Below are 21,912 nucleotides of genomic sequence, written 5' to 3'. Positions count from 1 at the left end.
CTGTACCCCACTGAAAGGCTTTGCTCCCTTCTCCCACTCCTTCCCATTATCCCTCACAGGTGTCTCACCCAATAAATCTCTTGCAGGTCTTAACTCATCTTGCATCTGCTTCTCAGAGAACCTGAACTCCTAGCCTCAGAGTCTAAAACAGTGCTTGATGAACAAGTGGTTGGGCCGGGTTCATACTGCAGATAAACCACAAACCCAGAATTAGAACCCAGTCCTCTGGTCCTTCAGTCCAAAGCCTTTTACACTCAGATCACCAATCATCTGAGAAATATGTCCTTGGTGCCTCTGTCCAGGGGGCCATTGCTCTGATGGATTTTTTGAAGGGAAAATGTATTCACTAATGGTCAAGTCCCACAGCTGGCCTCTCAGCCATGATTGTAATTATGGGGACTCTAGTGGGTGTAAGAACATTTGTCCCAGATTCAGAGGGAATGGAAGCTATGGTTTAGGTCAGTGAGGAAAATCTGGCTTAGGTTTAAATTAAAAGCAGCAAAAACTCTGTGTGATGTCCTCTTAAAGGAATATAAGGAGAGCGCCTACCTTGGCAAAGCCACAGAAAGTCAAGAGAGTGCAAAGGCAGTGGGAAGTCTTTCCCAGGACTTTGTGCATGTGCTGAAGACTCTGTACGGGGACTTTGATGACTTGAGGCAAGGACTGCATCTGGAATTTCAGGATATGGGCTTAATAGTTAAGAGCATGGACGCTGGAACCAGACTGTCTGGGTCTGAATCCCAGCTCCTTTGCTTACTAGTTGTGTGAATTAGGGAAAGTTACTGAACCTCTGTGTGCCCCAGTTTCCTCATCTGTAAAATGGGAATAATAATAGGTATCTATCTCATAAGATTATGAGTTAAGATCTGTGAAATGCTCAGAATGGTCCCTTGCACATAGTAAGCTCTATATAAATATTAGCTTTTATTAGTAGTAGTATTAGTACATTTAAAGAGACACCTTTGTTTTTGAGCACCTCAATAAATTAAGTGTAATGTATCTCAAATTAAGGAAGTCAGCAAGGTTTATCTGATAAACATACTAATCACGCTCAGTAAAAATGTTCTGGAGTTTGGGTAAAATAGAGACAGTGTTACTTAAGATGTTTCAGTATGGGGGACAGAAGAGGAGCATGGTGCATATACTCAAAGGACCACTGTGAAGATCACTGGGAAGGCAACGACGATTTACGGGCCACACATTTAAGAGATATTCGGTGTGCACTTATCGTGTACCAAACCCTGTGCTGTGTAATTTAAGTGGGCTCTTATCTAATCTTCATAATGATCTTGTGAAGAATGTCTTGTTTCTATTTTAGTGATACAGAAATTGAGGCTCAGAAAAGCAAATTAACTTACCTGTGTTAAGACTGACGTCATCAATGTTGTGGGTTCATGTATTTATATGATGCCAAGATCTATGCTCTTTGTATTAAAGTGGCCTTCTAGATCAGTGTGTATGTGTGTGTGTGTATATATATATATATATATGTACACATGTGTATAAAGTGTAGGTAGGTACACTTTATAAATTATATAGCCTTATGTAAATGTTAGATGCTATCACCATCACCATAGTCTGGAACACTAGCTGGAAGCCAAGAAACCCAGGTGCCAATTCTAGCCTTGCCAGTTAGCTGTAGGATTTTGAGCAAATTAGCTCCCCTCCTTTGACCTTTGGATACTGTGTTATTTGAGGAGTTTGGAACTAAACCCTCTCTAAGGGCATTTTCAAGACCTCATATTCTAGAATTTTCTCATTCTATGAAATCTATTCCCTTCTCTGTCTTGGCTGAGTGTTTTGGCTAATATGATTCACCAGCCATGAAGAATTTTGTTCACTGACTTCATCCACAAAAGGGGCGAGGAGATGGTGAATAAAAGCAAACAATAAACAAATGATAGCTATGTAAAATGAAATTTAGGTCAGTGGCACACCCTGTCTCTTCAGTCTAGTTAGTACATCATCCATCTTGAGTTTTTATTTTTTTAAATTCTTTATTTTTGTTTATCGTTGTACCTTATAGCATGTTTGCGGCAGACCAATATTTTTACACTGTGTCCCAGCCTTCCCGGGTCACCATGGGAGTGAGAGAGGGCAGGCCTTCTGGGTCCACCTCCAGCTGGCAGCACTTGACTCTCTGTCCCCTGCAATATTCAAGGTGGCTTCCTTTCACCTGTTTTATATGTTATGTTCCATGCAAGATACAGTTAACAAGCAATGCAAAGAAAAAAGCTTGAAAATTACCATTTTGGTCTCCAATTTTAGTTTATAGTTGAAGAAACTAAGATCAACACACTGAATCAGTAACAAAGCTGAAATTTAAAACCAGGACTTTGACTCCCAATTCATAGCCTAGAGACAGATGACCATGCCTACTGATTTTGTTGAGCTCAGAATCCTACAAAGAGCTGTATGTGAGTGGATGTTTAAATAATCAAGATCTTCTGAGGCCCAAGGTGACTTACCCCTAAAATCAAAGTCATAATTCTATCTCTAGAAGAAAAATAGACTCAGATTGGGCTTTGGAATCTGGTCTGGGACCAATTCAACAATACTTAATTACCCTCCTTCTCTAAAGATAATCAGAAGCAGCTCAAAGAACAAAAATGGGGGGACGTCTCAAGAGATGTCTGAGAGCTGTCAGAGGCTTCTGGGATTGAAGAGTCGGGATGAGGTGCTCTCCTCTCTAGCAGTCTATGGGTTCTGGCAGGTAAACACTAGACCTAATCCATGCTGGCTGCCTGGGGGCTGGTGAGGGGGCATGTCTGGTACGAAAGGGAAAGCAGGAAGAGGGATCCAGGCTCAGAATGAAAAGAAGAGGGTTGGGTTTCTCCCCGATGCCTTCTCCTCCTCCAGGGGGGCTGGGCCTCCCTGTAGGCCTGGGCTAGAGCCTGCTCCAGAAGAGCACAGGGGTGCCTGTGGGGATTTTATGGAGTTCATGTCCCAACTCAAAACCTACTCTCAATGTGAGCAGACCCAGCTGTAGACAAAAGAAAACAAACAAAAAAAGATGGAGGATGAAGGCCTGATATTTCAGAGTTATTTAGAATAACATTTTTCTTTTAAAAAAAGGCATGAGGATTTCAGATCTGGCTGGAAACTAGTCTGGATGTTTATTTTCCTCATTGTCTCAGTGGAAAAAAAGGGTGGGTGATTCAGACAGCAGCCTCCGCCTCTGGGCTGGGGCCCGGGTCAGTCTCTACTCTGTTCTTTGCTCCTCAAGGAACTTGTCAGCCTCAGGAGAAGCTACATTTTACCTCCCACATTTGCTCTAAGCTTCCAATAAGGATCCTCCAGAGGAGCTGGGGGATCTGAGCTCGGCCAAAAAACAAAACAAAACAAAACAAAACAAAACAAAACAAAACAAAACAAAACCAAAACCACCAAGAGCAAAAGGTAGGAGAGGGAACAAGGGAGGAGATGGTCCTCCCAAGGATAAGGAGAAAGGGTGAGGTCTCTGAGAAAGGCCTCTTTCCTCCCTGCCCTCCTCCACTCATGGCTCTCCCACTCACTGCATCTGGGGGAAAGGCCCAAGGTCACCAGAGGGCATCTGGGTGGACTGCCTGGCTCCACCACAGCCCTCCCTGCTGTCCAATGTCCAGCTGGAATAAGGGGTCCTGACCTTTAAGGCACCAGTCCTTCTTTCTAGAAAGGAAGGAGCTGTTTGAAGATACCCCCTTCCTGCCCTTGATAATAGTCTCCCACTGAAGGTTGAAGATTTCCCAAAAGCATCCAGTGGGGACTCAGGACTTAAAGCAATTCTGCTGTCGAGTTACTAGGGAGACTCATGGATCACTAGAAGTTTCAGTATTTACAAAATACTTAAAGGTGGGGCAGCCTAACCCAAAGCTGTGGTAGAGATAAAGAACAGTTAGTTGGAACTCTGGGAAGTCCTTATTCCACAGAGCTGGGCATATGACTGCCATGAAGCTCCTGTGAGGGGGGTCAGAAGAAGGGAAAGAGCTAAAATGATACACAGCATATGGAGGAGGCCCAGGCCTTATTTCAAAATCTTCAAGAATTACTAAGGACACTCCCTGAGTTCTAGTTCTAGTGGTTTGTTAGCTAGTCTAAGATGGATTGTGCTAAATAACATGTACTGGTGAGGGTGTAGAGAAAAAGGAACTCTCACGCATGGTTGGTGGGAATGCGAACCATGCAGCCACTGCGGAGAACAAAATGGAGGTTCCTCAAAAGTTAAAAATAGAACTACCATATGATCCAGTAACCACACTACTGGGTATTTATCCAAAGAGTACAAAAACACTAATTTTATTTAAAAAATTTTGGGGGGCGCCTGGGTGGCTCAGTTGGTTAAGCGTCCACCTTCGGCTCAGGTCATGATCTCACAGTTGGTGGGTTCAAGCCTCACATTGGCCTCTGTGCTGACAGCTCAGAGACTGGAGCCTGCTTCCGATTATGTGTCTCCTCCTCTTTCTGCCCCTCCCCTGCTTGCACTCTGTCTCTGTCTCTCAAAGATAAATAAAAATGTTAAAAAAATAAATAAAACAATTTTTTTAATGTTTATTTTTTGAGAGAGAGACAGACAGACAGAGTGTGAGTAGGGGGGTGCAGAGAGAGAGAGAGAGACAGAGATAGAATCTGGAGCAGGCTCCAGGCTCTGAGTTGTCAGCACAGAGCCCCATGTGGGGCTTGAACCCATAGGCCGTGAAATCATGACCTGAGCTGAAGTTGGGGTTAACCAACTGAGCTACCCAGGCGCCCGACAAAAACGCTAATTTTAAAAGATACATACACCCCTATGTTTATTGCAGCATTATTTACAACAGCCAAATTATGGAAGCAGCCCAAGTGTCCATCAACTGATGGATAAAGATGTGGTATATATACACAATGGAATACTACTCAGCCATAAAAAAGAATGAAATATTGCCATTTGCAACAACATGGATGGAGCTACAATGTATTATGTTAAGCAGAAAAAGTCAGAGAAAGACAAATACTGTATGATTCCATGCCTATGTGGAATTTAAAAAAAAAAACACAAAAAATGAACAAAGGAAAAGAAAGAAATAAACCGAGAAGCTGACTCTTAACTATAGAGAACTGATGGTTACCAGAGGAGAGGTAGATGGAGGGGATGGGTGAAATAGGTGATGGGGATAAAGGAGTGCACTTGTGATTAGCGCTGGGTGTTCTATGGAAGTGTTGAATCACTATATTATATACCTGAAACTAATATAATACTGTATGTTATCTATACCTGAATTAAAATAAAATTAAACAAATAAGATAGATTATGCTACCTTGCTAATTTAGCCCTCAAAGTTTAATATTAATGTATAGACAGCACTTTACTTTCTAAATGGTCAGTTCTCAGTGACGTAGAAACTTCCTGCTTTTACTCCCTGCTGGCTATTTTGTGACTTAACAAGAAGCTGTAGCAAACAGGTCTGCGAAGCACAGCTAGGACTAATGAGGAGTTAGAGCCCACAGTCCTTGGACGGAGTTAAAAGCCTTGGATTCTAGCCTCAGCAACACTGCTTTCTGCACCATTTAAACCTTAGCATCCTTACCCGTGCAAGAGGAAGAATGCTAGCAGCCCTATCTTATTTTGTTTGTTTCTTTACACTGAAAGGAGACTGTATAAGTGTTTTGTAGTCTGTCAAGTTCTCTAAGGACACCAGATACTTAAATCCTGTTCATCTTGACCTAAACATATAAAAATCATCATCACCACAACCACTACAGGGAAAACAGTGAACCAAGCAGGTATTGTTCTCACTGTGCAACTATTGTCCTACCTTCCTCCCAACAACTGAGAGGGAGCATCACTTCCACTTTATAGATGATGAAACCCCAAAGAGATAAAGTTACTTATTCAGTATCATAGAGCAAATAAATCACAGAGCTAGGACTCAAGTACAGCTAGCGTGCCTTTCAGAGTCCATGTAAAAATGGCTGTGCAGGCCTCAGAATAGTTACTGAATACATAAAGAAGGGAGGGGACAAAGGGAAGGAGTCCTCGCCTTGGAGGATTCAAAGGATAGGGGTGAGGGCTTCCTAACAGTGGATGCCTCCTGAGCCCATGAATAATTCATCAAAGCTCTGTGCTGATGGCTGGTTCTTTTTGTGTGTGGTGCATCTGGTCAGGGACAGCTGCCCACAACTGGGCCACAAATGTGAGGACTCAGACTCGCCTGCTCATAAACAGAGCTCACAGAAGCTTCCTGCTCCCTTACTCTGGGGACTGAAGGCTATTTTGATTCCCAGAGGAAGATGGGGTTCTTATTTTTGTGCTTGTGCGTACATCTGTGCGCGCACACCCCCCGCCGCCCCCCCAGACTCTACACATGTGATATGAAACCTTCTTGATATTCTTGGAATTGCTTTTCCTTCTGGAGCATCATCCCTGGTTTCCTTTTGGACAGAGTTTCCTCCATCCTTATGTCCATATTTAGACTCAGTTTCACTCCTGGTCTGTTCTTGATCCTAGACAGCTTTTATCCTAGGCATTTTTGGCTAGGGTATGTGAGGAGTTGGAGGGTGGCAGTAGAAAGAAGAAGCTGGGGGTGGCAAGAAGGCTTTTTTTTTTTTTTAAGACTCCATCTGCCATAGAACCTCTTCCAGACGAAAGTGAAAAACAGAAGTGTTTTTTTTTTTTTTAAATGGGTCCCATCACAACTCTTACATAAAGAAGGAAAAAGGGTATATCTGCTTGAAGGAGGCTTCCCATGGAATGGAATGTTTCCAGGATCAAGCAGTGAGCAGGGATACAGCCTTGCACAGCCCCAGGGGATAGCTCTGCACAGAACACAAGGCCAATACTCCTCTGGGGACTATGAAACCGAAGTGGCTGTCAGAGGTCTGAGGTCTGTCTTGGTGAATCCAGAGAGAAGCAGAGTCACTGGGGGAGAAGATAATTTTATCTCTATTCAACAAAAAGACACTGGGATTCCAATCACATGACCTGTTCATATAACCCCAGAGTTGTGATTCAAACTCAGGTATCCTTACCCCCAGCCTACAGATTCAGCAATAGTGTGTGATGACTGGATTAAAACCCTAGAGTTTACTAAATTCTTGGGACAGTCCAGTGGAAGGATTTGAGCAATATGGATTGGTGAGGAGGGAAACCTGAGCCAGCTGTAGGACCCCTTGTGGAAGGGGTCAGAGAGTGCTTCCAGCCCAACGCATAAGGTCCAAAGAGGCAACAATATCTGGGCTTGGTTCTGGCAGATGTTTATATTCCAGGAGGTAAGAGACAAAGAGCATATTACTTAAAAAAATTTTTTTATGTTTATTTAGTTTTTGAGAGAGAGAGAGAGAGACAGAGCATGAGTGGCAGAGGGGCAGAAAAAGAGAGGGAGACACAGAATGAGAAGCAGGCTCTGAGTTCTGAGCTGTCAGCACAGAGCCTGATGCAGGGCTCAAGCTCACGGACCATGAAATCATGGCCTGGGCCAGAGTCAGGGGTTCAACCGACTGAGCCACCAGGCACCCCAAGAGGCAGCATATTATAATGCAAAGTCATACCTGGGTTAGACTAGAATCTTGGCTGTCATTTTCTAGCTGTGTGATTTTGGGTCAAAACTGTTCCTCCCTCAAAGGACTCATGTGGATTTTTAGTGAAACTTTATGCAGAGCTCCTACTTCACATAGAGTACATGCTCAATATATAGCTCCAATTATTTTCTTTTGTGGCCACTGAGGGTTAGGCGTCAGTACCGGGTGTTTTCCATATAAGAAGGCTGCTGACACTGACACCTAAGAGACTGGATTATTCTCAGTAAGCCCCAGCAAAACGAGAGCAGTGTTGTATTAAGGAAGCCTCGGGGACAGATGACAGAGAGCCCATGTGAACCCAGCCGAGGCAGGTAGGAGGACAGAGGAGAGCTGGGGTCCTGGAGTGCTAGGCAGGGAAGAAGAAGCACTCATTCTCCTTATTTGAAAAGAATGGAAATAAGTCAGTCAGAGAAGGACAATATCATATGTTTTCACTCATACGTGGATCTTGAGAAACTTAACAGAAGACCATGGGGGAGGGGGGGAAAGTTACAGAGGGAGGGAGGCAAACCATAAGAGACTCTTAAGGACTGAGAACAAACTAAGGGTAGATGGTGGACGGGGGAGAGGGGAAAGTGGGGGATGGGCAGGGAGGAGGACACTTGTTGGGATGAGCACTGGGTGTCGTATGTAAGCCAATTTGACAATAAATTATATTTAAAAATGAAAACATTAAAAATTAAAAAAAGAAAAGAATGGAAACACAGTTGATAAAAGTGATTAAATGAAATAAATAAAAGTAGGTAATCAAATGTTAATTTCCTTCCTGTTTCTCCTCTATTCCTGACTCTCAGTTAAAAAACCCCACTTATTTGGGTGATTAGGCTTTAATTCCTTATCTGAGGGTTTTATAGACATAATCCATTTTTAAGAAAGTCTCTAAATTAAAACGTAAGCCATTATGTGGCCGGATCTTTTAACACAGTAAATTCTCCTATGATGGAAGAAAAGCCTGTTGTCTCCCACAGAAAGATCTCACAAAGAATCCAAAACTTCTGTCACAGACACTATCCTTGCTCTGGTAATGAAACTACCTGGCATCTAATAAAATAACCCCCTTAAGAAAAAAAGTTGAAGGTTTAAGGGAATATATCTTTTAAAAGACAAGGTTAGTGGAAAAATACTGACTTGATTATTTGTTACTTTTCCCTCCTCCCTTCCCTCATTGAGCTGGTGGTACAGGCTGGTGTCTCCATGCTTGGTGATGCCTCTATTACAGTACTCCCCCGTGACTGCCTGGTTAGAGGTCTGCCCCCTTCACTAGACTAAGGTATCTGAGCACTGGAACTCTACTGGTCATCTTTGTAACCTCAGTGGTTGTGACAAGGACCATAACAAAATAAGTGCATGAATGGATGAATTTTCCTACCAAAGAAAACAAGCCTAGATAAATATGTGGTTCTACATATTTGCATTTGAACTGTACTTAAATCCTATACAATAAAAGGATCCAGATAATAATTCCTTTTTAAATTTGTGATTAAAAAAAAATATATTTGCACCAAGAGTAATTTTTGTTATATCTCAAGGATATGTTTGTCTTGGTAGGAACACCTCTAATCCCACAAGGAAATAATTCAATTAAAAGGAATTTGCTCACATAGATTAATGGAACAGAAGAGAAAACCCAGGAAATAAACCCACAATTACATGGTCAATTAATCTTCGACAAAGGGGGAAAGATTATGCAGTGGGAAAAATACAGTCTCTTCAACAAATGGTGTAGGGAAACTGGACAGCCACATGCCAAAGAGTGAAACTGGACACTTTCTTACACCATACACATAAATAAACTCAAAATGGATTAAGACCTAAATGTGACACTTGAAACCATAAAAAATCCCTGAAGAGAGCAGAGGCAGTAATTTCTCTGACACTGGTTGTAGCAGCTTTTTTTCCTAGATGGGTGTCCTGAGGCAAGGGAAACAAAAGCAAAAATAAACTATTAGGACTTCATCAAAATAAAAATTGATTGTTGTGAAGGAAACGATCAACAAAACTAAAAGGCAACCTATGGAATGGGAGAAGACATTTGCAAATAACATATCTGATAAAGGGTTAGTACCCAAAATAAATAAAGAGCTGATACAACTCAACACCCAAAAAACAAATAATCCAATTAAAAAATGGGCAGAAGAGGGGCGCCTGGGTGCTTCAGTTTGCTAAGCATCTGACTCTTGATTTCAGTTCAGGTCATGATCTCACAGTTCATGAGATCAAGTCCTGTGTTAGGCTCTGCTCTAACAACGCAGGGATTCTCTCAGCCCTTCCCCAGCTTACATGCATGTACTCTTTTCTCAAAATAAATAAATACTTTTTAAAAAATGGGCAGAAGACATGAACAGATATTTCTCCAAAGAAATCCAGATGGCGACAGACACATAAAAAGATGCTCAACATCACACATCATCAGGAAAATGCAAATCAAAACCACAATGAGATATCACATCACACCTGTTGGAATGGCTAACATAAAAAATACAAGAAGAAAAAATTAACACAAGAAACAACAGATATAGGCGTGGATGTGAAGAAAAAGGAACCCTCGTGCACTATTGGTGGAAACGCAAACTGGTGCAGCCACTGTGGAAAACAGTATGGACGTTCGTCAGAAAGTTGGAAATAAAACTATCCCGCAATCCAATAATCACACTATTGGGCATTTACCCCCCAAATACAAAAACAATAATACAAAGGGATACATGCACCGCTATTATTTACAACAGCCAAACTATGGAAGTAGCCCAAATGTCCCTCGATAGCTGAATGGATAAAGAAGATGTGGGGTGTGTGTATGTGTGTATGCATGTGTGTGTCTATGTGTATGAATGAAATCTTGCCATTTGCACCAACATGGATGTATCTAGAGTATATTATGCTAAGTGAAAAAAGTCAGTGAGAGAAAGACAAATACCATATGATTTCACTCATATGTGGAATTTAAGAGACAAAACAAATGAGCATAGGAAAAAAGAGAGAAATCAAGAAACAGACTCTTAACTAGAGAGAGCAGAGGGTTACCAAAGGGGAGGTGGGGGAGCAATGGGTGAAACAGGTGATGGGGATTAAAGAGTACATTTATTATGATGAGCACTGAGTAATGTATAGAATTGTTGAATCACTATGTTGTAATATAATACTGTATGTTAACTATACTGGAATTAAAATTTAAAAACTTAAATAAAAAAAAGCAATTGCTTTCTGATTACTTTCTTCCCCAATCATACCTATTATTATTTTTTTTAAGCTGAGGTATTCTTTGGACCTATCTCTAACATTTATGAAAGCTTGGAGACTGGGGTTGGGGAGCTAAGTCTATGGTTTTTCCCTTCTGCCTTTTTTTTTTTTAATTTTTTATGTTTTTATTTTATTTTTGAGAGAGAGAGAGAGAGAGTGTGAATGGGGGAGGGGCAGAGAGAGAGTGGGAGACTCCAGACTCTGAGCTGTTGGTGGAGAGCCTGACATGGGACTCAAACTCACAGACTGTGAGATCCAACCTGAGCTGAAGTTGGATGCTTAACCGACTGAGCCACCCAGATGCCCCTCCCTCCTGTTCTTTTGATTCCTTTTTTATTCTCTCTCTCCCTTTTTTCCCCAATAAGCTTTTTATTCTTTCATCAGAAATAAAATAAAGGGAAAAACAAAAAATTCATGAAGCCTATAAATGACAGAAATTTGGGGAAATTCCATTCAGGAAACAAAGATTATACCAAAGATCCTAAGAGTAAATGCAGACTCATAATCTGCAAGGAAGAACAGAATCACAGAATTGCTAAGACAGGACATCTAGTCCAGGCACAACTGACTACATAATTTGCAGAGTCTGGTACAAAGTGAAAATGCGGCTCCTTGTTCAAAAGTTAAGAACTTCAACACAAATAAATGGAAAGGTATCTCATGTTTATGGATTGGAAGAATTAACATTGTTAAAAGGTTCACACTACCCAAAGTCATTTATAATTCAGTGAAATCCCTATCAAAGCTCCAATGTCATTAAAAAAATTTTTTTTAATGTTTATTTATTCTTCAGAGAGAGAGAGACAGAGACAGAGAGAGAGAGAGACAGAACATGAGTGGGGGAGGGGCATAGCAAGAGAGGGACACAGAATCCGAAGCAGGCTCCAGGTTCTGAGCTGTCAGCATACAGCCTGACGTGGGGCTCGAACTCACAAGCCAAGAGATCATGACCTGAGCTGAAGCCGGACACTCAGTGGAGACAACTGGGCACCCCTCCCAATGTCATTTTTTTTTTTTTTTACAATAATAGAAAAACAATTTTAAAATTCATATGGAACCACAAAAGATTCCAAATAGCGAAAGCAATCCTGAGAAAGAAGAATAAAGTTGCAGGTATCACACTTCCTGATTTCAGTCTATATGACAAAGCTATAGTAATCAAAACAGTATGGTATGACATAAAAACAGACACACAGATCAATGGAACATAATAGAAAGCCCCACATGTATGGTCAACTAATATTTGACAAGGGAGCCAAGCATACTCAGTGGGGAAAAGATAGTGTCTTCAAAAAAAAATGGTGCTAGGAAAACTGGATACTGACATGCAACAAATGAAACTGGACCCTTATATTACTCACAAAAACTAACTCAAAATGGATTAAAGATTTAAATGTAAGACCTAGGGGCATCTAGGTGGCTCAGTTGGTTGAGCATCCCACTCTTGATTTCAGCTCAGGTCATCATCTCATGGTTCTTGGGATAGAGCTCTGCATCTGGCTCTGCACTGACAGTGCAAAGTCTGATTGGGATTCTCTCTCCTTCTCTCTCTGCCCCTCCCCCACTCACGTGTGCATGCTTAGATAGATAGATAGATAGATAGATAGATAGATAGATAAATGTAAGATCTGAAACCATAAAACTCCCAAGAGAAAACAGAAAAAAAGATTCCTTGATGGTGGTATTGGCAAGGAGTTTTTTGGATATGATACGAAAAATACAAATAAGAAAAGCAAAATTAAACAAATGGAACTACATTAAACTAAAAAGCTTTCGGGCATCTTGGTGGCTCAGCCAGTTAAGCATCCGATTTAGGCTCAGGTCATGATCTCACAGTTTGTGAATTTGAGACCCGCGTTCAGCTCTGTGCTGACAGCTCAGAGCCTGGAGCCTGCTTTGGATTCTGTGTCACCTCTCTCTCTGCCCCTCCCCCACTCATGCTTTGTCTCTCTCAAAATTAAATAAACATTAAAAAAAAAACTAAAAAGCTTTGGCACAGCAAAAGTAACAAGATGAAAAGGCAATCAAAGAAATGGAAGAAGATATGTATTTTCAAATATCTGATACGGGGTTAATATCTAAAGTACATAAGGAATTCCTACAACTCAATAGCAAAAACAAAAATAAAAACAGATAACCCAATTAAAAAGTGGTCATAGGATCTGAATAGATACTCTTCCAAGGAAGATATTCATATGGGCAACAGTTACCTGAAAAGGCACAGGTCATTAATTATCAGGGAAATGCAAATAAAACCAAAACCACAATGAGAGAGCCTGCTAACGGGCTATTATCAAAAACTAAGATTACTGTGAGCAAGGATGTAGAGAAAAGGGAACCCTTGTGACTACTGGTGGGAACATAAATTGGTACAGCCACTATGGAAAACAGTATGGAGGTTTCTCAAAAAATTAAAAATAGAACTACCATATGATCCAGCATTCCAATTATGCGTATATATCTGAAGGAACTGAAATCACCTTGAAGAGGTATCTACACCCCATATTCACTGCAGCACTACTTATAATAGCCAAGACATGGAAACAATCTGTGTCCACTAATGGATGAATGGATAAAGGAAATTTTATAAATACATATGTAATATTATTCAGTCATAAAAAATAAGTAAATCCTGCCATTTATGACAATATAGATGAGCCTTGAGGGCATTAAGCTAAGTGAAATAAGTCAGAGAAGAACAAATACTGTATAACCTCACTTAATACGTGGAAGCTGAAAAAAAAAAACAAACTCACAGAAACAGAGAGTAGATTGGTGGTTACCAGGGGCAGAGGCAGGGGAAATGGATGAAGATCAAGGGTACAAACTTCTAGTTATAAAACGAATTAGTCTTGGGGATATAATGTACAACATAGTGACTATAGTTAATAATACTGTAATATATATTTGAACATTGTTGAGAGAACAGGTGTTAAAAGCTCCCACCATAGACACACAAAAATCCTAACTATGTGAGATAATAGATGTGTTAACTAACCTTACTGTGGTAATCATTTTGCAACATACACATGTATCATATCATCACACTGTACACCTTAAACAATTATAAAAAAAAAATGAAGGACTTCAAAATGGGGACAGTACAGCATTACCCAAGTGCAAGGCTAAGGGTGGAGCCCTGTGAGACTGCATAGGTCTCATGCTCATGATGTTGGCCCTAAGTCTGGACGGGGGTTCCCAAACCTGGCTGGCTGTCACAATCAACTTAGGAACTTTAAAAAATAAACTGAGATATAATTCATGTATCATAAATTTCCCCAATTTCAAAATGCAAAATTCAGTAGTTTTTAGTATATTCACAAAATTTTACAACCATCATCACTATCAAATCCCAGAACATTTTATCCCCCTAAACGAAATCCCATACTTGTTAGCAGGCACTCCTCATTCTCCCACTGTCAACCACCAATCTATCTCCTGTCTGTATGGATTTTCTTATTCTGACATTTCAAATAAATGGAATAAAAAACTATGTGATGCTTTGTGTTTTCTTCATTTAGCACAATGTTTTCATGATTCATGCATGTGTAGAATGTACAACGTGGAATGTTAGATCATTCCATTTTATGGCTAAATAATACACACACACCACACCACATACTGTTTACTTGTTGGATAATGGACTAACCTGATGGATAATTCAGGTTGTGTTCACTTTTTGGTCATCATGAATAGTGCTGCTATGAACGTTTGTGTGCAAGTTTTTGTGTGAACATTTGTTTTCATTTCTCTTGAGTATATTGCTTAGGAAGAGGATTACTGGGTTGTAGGTTTAACTTTTTGAAAGATTTCCACACTGTTTTCTGCAGTAGCTATACCATTTTACACTCCTGCTAGCAATGCAGAGGGATGGATGAGTAATGGATGTTTCTCCACACCCCTGCCAACACTTGTCATTGTCCATCTTTTTGATCATAGCCATTCTAGTGGGTATGAAGTGGTATCTCATTGTGGTTTTGATTTCCATTTTCTAATGCGTAATCATGTTCAGCATCTTTTCATGTGCTTATTGGCCATCTATTCTATGTATTTTCTCTGGAGAAATGTCTACACAGTTCCTTTGCCCGTTTTCAAATGGGGTCATCTTTTTGTTGCTGTTATTGACTTGTAAGAGCTCCTTTTATATTCTAGATACTAGACCTTTATCAGGTATATGACCCAGAAATATTTTCTCCCATTCTGTAGAAAGGGCTTTAGAAACTATTTTTTTTTTAACGTTTATTTATTTTTGAGACAGAGAGAGACAGAGCATGAACGGGGGAGGGTCAGAGAGAGAGGGAGACACAGAATTTGAAACAGGCTCCAGGCTCTGAGCGGTCAGCACAGAGCCCGACGCGGAGCTCGAGCTCACGGACCTCGAGATCATGACCTGAGCCGAAGTCGGATGCCTAACTGACTGAGCCACCCAGGCGCCCCTAGAAACTATTGATTCCTTAGCCTAAAATCAGATCTACTGAATCACCACCTGTAATTTAAAAGGTAAAGAGCTCTTCAGGTGATTCAGATGACCCAAGAGGCTTGGGAATGAGTAATCCAGACCAGGGCTTCCCAAAATTTAATTGTATACAAAATTTAATGTGCATACAAATCACCTGGAGATCTTAATAAAATTCAGATTTTGGGGCAACCAGAACACCACCATTAGAATACCACAGTAACCACTGTTGCACACATGATGACTGTGAGCATCCATTGGTGAGGGTTAGAATTAGTGGGCGAAAGTTTAAGGAGAAATAGGATAATTGATCATTAAAGTATTTCCTCCAAAATATTTATTAATTGCAAAAGCAAAGACAGTGACTTTACAGTGGAGGAACTTGGCAGATACTACCTTAACCAAGAGATCAAGGTTCACATGACCAGTAGGTAATAAGACATACTGCTACCACGTGCCCTCTGATACAATGTGAGAAAGGCACACCTCTGTGTACTCTCCCCCAAACTTATAGCCTCCATCTAATCATGAGAAAACATCAGATAAACCCAAACTGAGGGACACTCTACAAAATATCTAACCAATACTTTTTGAAAGGATCAAAGTCAAAAAAAAAAAAAAAAAAAAAAGAAAGAAAGAAAGAAAAAAAAAGAAAGACTTAGGAACTGTCACAGATTGGAGGAGATATGGAGACATAATCACTAAATCTAATGTGGTATGCTGGGCTGAATCCTGAAGGAATGAAGACAAGGGTGAAAAAAGAGGTGAAATCCAAATATACTGTACTTGAAAGCTTTGTACCAATGTTAACTGCACAGTTTTGATAGCTGTACCATGGTTGAGTAAGATAGGGAAAGCTGAGGGAAAGGTACATGGGAACTTACTGTACAATTTTTGCAACTCTACTGAAAGTCTAAGATTATTTCAAAATAAGTTTAAAAAAATACATATATATTCTGATTCTGCAAATCAGAGTTGGAAGTTCCCATGAGAAGCTGATGCTTTGGGTTCCCCAACCCCACTCTAAGTAGCAAGAGTCTAAACTAGCTGTTTTCAGACTTAATCGTGCATCAGAATCACCAGGAGGGTTGTAAAAACACAGATTGCTGGGCCCTACTCCAAGAGTTTCTGATTCAGTAAGTCTGGCTGGGGTGATCCTAAGAATCTGCATTTCTAACAGGTTCTCAGATGATGTTGATGTTGCTGATGAGCTAAGAATGGTTTCCGTGTTTTTTTATTTTTTTAAATTTATTTATTTTGAGAGAGAGCGCACACACTCGTGCACATGAGTGGGGAAGGGGCAGAGAGAGGAGAGAAAGAATCCCAAGGAGGCTTTATATCGCTGAACCCATGAACTGTGAGATCATGATCCAAGCCAAAATCAAGAGTCAGATGTTTAAAAGACTGAGCCACCCAGGAGCTCCAGTTTGTATGTTTTTAGAGGGTTGCAAAAAAAATTGGCCTTCAAATATTTACAGAAAATGGTTGCTGAGCCTCGGATGCTTGCTACTCAGAATGAAGCTGTGAAGAGACACTTATGCCTAGGTCCCACCCCTGAGATTCCTAGTGAGCTGATCTGGCATGGGTCCTTGGCATCAACATTTTAAAAATGCTCCCCTTTAATTCTGTTGTGAAACCAGGTTTAAGAACTACTGATTTAAGCTCTCTGCCTGCCTCAGGAAAAAAAAAACCCCAAACAACTGTCAAAGGGCATTTCTGCAACTCAAAACTCAGTTACAAAAGTTGGGCTACTATTCTGTGAAAGTCAACAAGACCCAAATATAAATCGGCATTTCCCTCTCTCACCTATCCCCTCCCAAGTGAATATAAAAGAACACTGGATTATATATCAACAATAATTACTCCAAACTCAAAGGAAAAAAAGTGGCACGTGTAGCTGTGCAGGATGGTCTGAAATAGATGGGCTAGAACACGCAGAGGTGGACCAGAGAAGGAATCAAGGTGAGCACTGCCCTCTGGGATAAGTGGTGGGTAAGAGAGCACAGAGGGCTAGAAAGCTGAGGGAAGGGGAGAAAGGTGCAGGGCTGAGAAATGGAGTGGTGTTGAGGTACCTGAAGAAATACCACAGAGTACCTTTAGCTTCCTCATAACCTCAACATATCTGTTTCCCATTTGAATATAATTAGGGCCAGGGGTTCCTCTAGTATTTGATCAAACCCTTCACAGTCTTACTCTTTGCCTGTTACTCCTCTGCCAAAGATGAACGCTTTTAGCTGCAGTGGGCTGTCCTTGCTCAAGGGATCTGAAGGCCTTCATCTTAGTCCCAACTGCTAAGCCTGCTCCAGGAAGCACCTTGCCACTTGGGAGAAAGGTTCCTGTTTGCTCTCCTACCTGTGCTCTCCTCAGCCTGATTGAAGCCACAGATCTGGCAGATGCTCTGGACCCACTTATTCATGTCCTCCTCCGTCTCGGCCACCAGATAAAAGGTGCGCTCACTGGTCTTGATGTCAAACACAAAACTATCCTGCAGCTCCTTCTTGTTGAAGGTCAGGCCTGCATCCACCTGCTCACAGAAGTTCAGGTTGATGATCCTCAAGGGCTTCTTAGAGTGATCGTTCTTGTAGTATTCCAGAACATCTGGGTCACCACTCATCCGGCCACTCCGCAGGATAAACCATCGCTTCTTCCAGGCCTGAGGAGGAAGAAGGAAAAAGAGGGGAAAAAGGTCATTACCTCGTTCAAAGCTTCTCACAGGTGCTCAGAAATCACTAGGTTAAGGATGGGGACTGTTGCACCTGCAGGCTGAACATGGCCCTTATTTCTCTTTCATACTTCACCACAGTTTAAAAAATGGAGGATGATTTTAGAATGTGTGTTAGCGCAACACTTCACTATGGAACAGAGTCTTATCATTCTGAAATGAGATGTGGCATTCCAATTTTTTAGATTAAGAAGTTAGATGGAGACTAAGACATTTTCGAGCAATTATTCCCTATGCTGGAATACAGATTCAAACTCATAGTACTGTTAGTCAGGGTGGAACTTGCAAAACCACAGCATCTCAGTATATGGATAGGGACCCCAACAAGTCATGGTGAGCGGAAGCAAAGAAGCAATATCACACTCAGCCAGCAGCAGAAAAACAATTCCCTAATTTGTGTGTAGTATATTGTGCTTTTTAAGCAAATGATGGTGCCTTGGAAGAATCACCTAGAAAGCCTTCTAAAACTTCTCTGAAGTGGGGGGTGCCTGGGTGGCTCAGTTAAGTGTCCAACTCTTGGTTTGGGCTCAGGTCATGATCTCACAGCTCGTGAGACAGAGCCCGGCATTGGGCTCTGTGCTGACAGCACGGAGCCTACTTGGGATTCTCTCATCCTCTCTCTCTGTCCCTCCCCTACTCACGCTCTTGCTTTCTGAAAATAAATAAAAAATTTAAAAAATAACTTAAAACTTCTCTGAAGCACATAACTTTAAGATTTTTTTCACTGTCTTGCTCCTTGCAATAGCCCGAGTACTTGTAATAGGGCCTTGCACATATTAAATACTCTATATGTATCACTGAATGAATAAACTCCTTGTATCATTTCATACTATAGAATTTAACACTTGATCACATATTCTCTTATCCTGTCTTGTATATTCCATTTTTTCAATAGGACTGAGTAATCTGTGAGCAGACACCACACAAAGTGGTAAAAAGATGCTGCATGTAATAGCCTTGGGTTGAGGCTATGCTTAACTACTGATTTGCTGTAGTTAAGTCATTTGTAGATGTGGGCTCCCAGGCTGCCCCAAGATCCTATCTCAGTTACCTTGTCTAAGATTTTCTCTTGCTCTTTGGCTACTGTCTCTGAGCTTCTCTCTCTTTAAACGTCCAACATGGCCACTTTTTGGTTTCATGAGAAAATATAAGCAATCAAGAGAATTTACATATGCTCCATCACCAAATTTACTGATCTGCCCGCATCTGGAGCAAAGTAGCCTGTTATTAGGGAGCATGCACAGTTCATCCGATCTAAAGCCAACATCCTTCCATCTGTGTGCCCCCTTTCACCTACAAGGGGACTGACACCACTGTATGATTCTCCCATTCTCTGGAAGCACTGCATTTTCCCTCCCTACTAGGATCATTCCCATAAGGACACCAACATCCCCCATCATGGGGAAAAAAATATAAAGCTTCACTTAATCCCATGTTCCCCTCTAGTGATGGCCCAGTTTTCTTTAGAGTAAAACCTCAAAAGAGTTTTCTATATTACTGGACATTTGTCTCCTCTCTTGCCATTCTTTGGTGGAAACAATCTAATCAGGCTGCCCCACCACTGCATAACAAAGTTCTCAAAGACTTCAAGGCTGCTAAAGCAACTTTTGGGTTTTATTTGATCTCTCAACAATACCTGCTAATGGTTTATTCTGTCCTCTTTGAAGCACCTTCTTCCCTTGGCTCACCCTCAACTTTCCTCCTCCCCAGCCTCTTTTTCAGACTCCAGGGCTGGTTCTTTCTCATCTCCCTGACCTCTAAATATTGGAATGCTTCCATGCTCAGTTCTCAATCTCTGTCTCTCCTCTCTCTACACCCACACCCTAGGTTATTTTATTCAGTTTCACAGCTTTAAAGACCATCTAATTGCTGCACTTCCCAAATGTATTTCTCCATCCCAGGTCCATCCACTGAACTCCAGAGTCTTATACCCAACTCTTCACTAATAAGCATCTCAAACCCAGTGTGCTCAAAACTGAGCTCTTTACATCCTCCAAGCCTGTTCTTCCTGCAATCTTTCCCGTCTCAGTTAATAGCAGCTCCAGCCTTCCAGGTGCTCAGACCACATATAGTGAGAGGTCATCATGGACTCCCTTCTTTCACATTCCACATCTACAACAAATCCTGTTGGTTCAAACAGTTCACTCAGTCTAGCCCACCATTCTGTAGTCTTCCTGCTTCTACCCTTTCATCCTGCAACTGATGCTCAACATGCAAGCTGATGTAAATCAGACTGTGTCACTTCTCTGCACAAAATCCCCAAAAGCTTCTCATCTCAGAGTAAAAACCAAAGTCTGCACAATGGCCAGTGGGTCTGATGTGACAGTCAACTCTCCCGCATCCAACACCTCTTACCTCATCTCCAGCCATGCTCTGCCTTGGCCATTCTGCTCTCGCCACACTGGCCGCATACTTCTGCCTCAGCGTCTTTGCTCTGGGTGTTCCCTCTGCCTGGAATACTCTTCCCCCAGACATCTTTCCTTCAAGTCTCTACTCAAATATCCCATTAAGGGGGCAGCCATTCTTAACCACCCAACCCTCACACTCTCTTTCCCCCTTACTCTGCAACACTGCTCTTACTAGTACTTACACCATCTAAAATGCCACATTTTTGTTGAATGTCTGTATCTACCTCTCAAAATGTAAACACAAAGAATGATTTTTTAAAATCCCATGCTGCATCTTCAGTGTTTCAAATAGTGCCTGGCACACAGCTGGTTATCAATAACTATGTATTGGATTAATGAGTAATTATTTTATTACATGAACTCCTTACAGCATCCAGTAGGTTACAGGGATATAACTGATGCTTAATAAGTCTTACCTCAAAATGAATATAAGGTATGGCCAGATAGAATCGAGCTGAGGAAAACAAAAAATAAGAACTATATATTTACAGTCACCTAAAATCTTGCCCAGGGCATTGGCTTATAGAACTCTGGGTGTGCTTGTGGTCCATGTAGCAGGTGCATGCATATACATGGAAGTGTGTGAGTAGCAAGGTGCATTTTTAAAACGTATTGTTAATAGTTTAGCTTGTGTTTCAGTTGATGTGTCCCCTTCAGTGCTGGTCTCTGCAGAAAGAGCTGTCTCCAAATCACTGGTGTGCAGGTACAAGCATAAACAAACACAGAGACACCCACATAAACAAGAAAAAGGTGTTTACTACAGATAACATCGGAGCCTGTCAGGTTCTGCTTCCAAGGAAGTGGTGTAGGCTGATAAATGACTGCTTATAAAATGCTGATAAATTTATGACCAAGCAGGCAAGGCTGTCTAGTCTAGTCCCAAATTCCCATCCCTCTTCTGCCACACCATTTCTCTCCAAGTCTATGCACATTTCTTTTTTAAATCAAACAACTGAGAACACAAGTATAACCAACTTCAAAGAGTCTAGCTCCAATGACAACTTCTCTGATCTTCTCAGCTGAAATGGACCTCTACTTCTTCTGAACCTTTGTAACACTTTTTATGTAGTTTTTATGGCTTGTCATTTTTTACAACATATTACAGATATTTTGGAATTTATTGTTTCTTCCCAAGTATATTATGAACAACATCTGTATCCTTCTATGAATCTTGATGGTAGGCATTTTGCTAAATGTTACTAAACAAGGCTCCTTATCGCTGAAATTTTCTTATCTCTCTGGCCTCATTTATGCCTCCTTGCTTTCTTCTTTCCATCCATCCATCCATCCATCCATCCATCCATCCATCCATCCAACAAGTATTTGTTTAGTGCTTACTATGCTACAGGCAGTATTCTAGATGTTGAGCATACAGCATGAATTCTTGGTCTTACAGAACTTACTACAGTGCATAACAAATTACATATTATTCTCCAAATATACCACATAATTGCATGCCTTCCTGTCTTTGCACAACCTACTGCATCTTCCTAGAATGACTTTACCCTCACCTTGTCTATCTAGAAAATTCCTATGTCCCTTCAGTGCCAGCTTGAAGT

General features: G+C 41.1%; 1 protein-coding gene across 2 annotated transcripts in view; it reads right to left on the bottom strand.

Annotated features, from left to right (window-relative positions):
- Positions 1-21,912, bottom strand: part of GAB2 (GRB2 associated binding protein 2) — a 189,388-nt gene that overhangs the window by 41,922 nt on the left and 125,554 nt on the right. For both annotated transcript variants that reach the window (XM_019811748.3, XM_003992683.6), the window contains exon 2: positions 17,576-17,876. In XM_019811748.3, coding sequence (XP_019667307.1) covers positions 17,576-17,876 — 301 coding nt within the window. The remainder of the gene's footprint in view (positions 1-17,575; positions 17,877-21,912) is intronic.

The sequence above is a fragment of the Felis catus genome, chromosome D1 (genome assembly GCF_018350175.1).
Source record: "Felis catus isolate Fca126 chromosome D1, F.catus_Fca126_mat1.0, whole genome shotgun sequence".
In the NCBI taxonomy this organism is placed as follows: Eukaryota; Metazoa; Chordata; class Mammalia; order Carnivora; family Felidae; genus Felis; species Felis catus.
The sequence above is the reverse complement of the archived record's forward strand: the minus strand, read 5'-3'. Positions and strand labels throughout refer to the sequence as shown.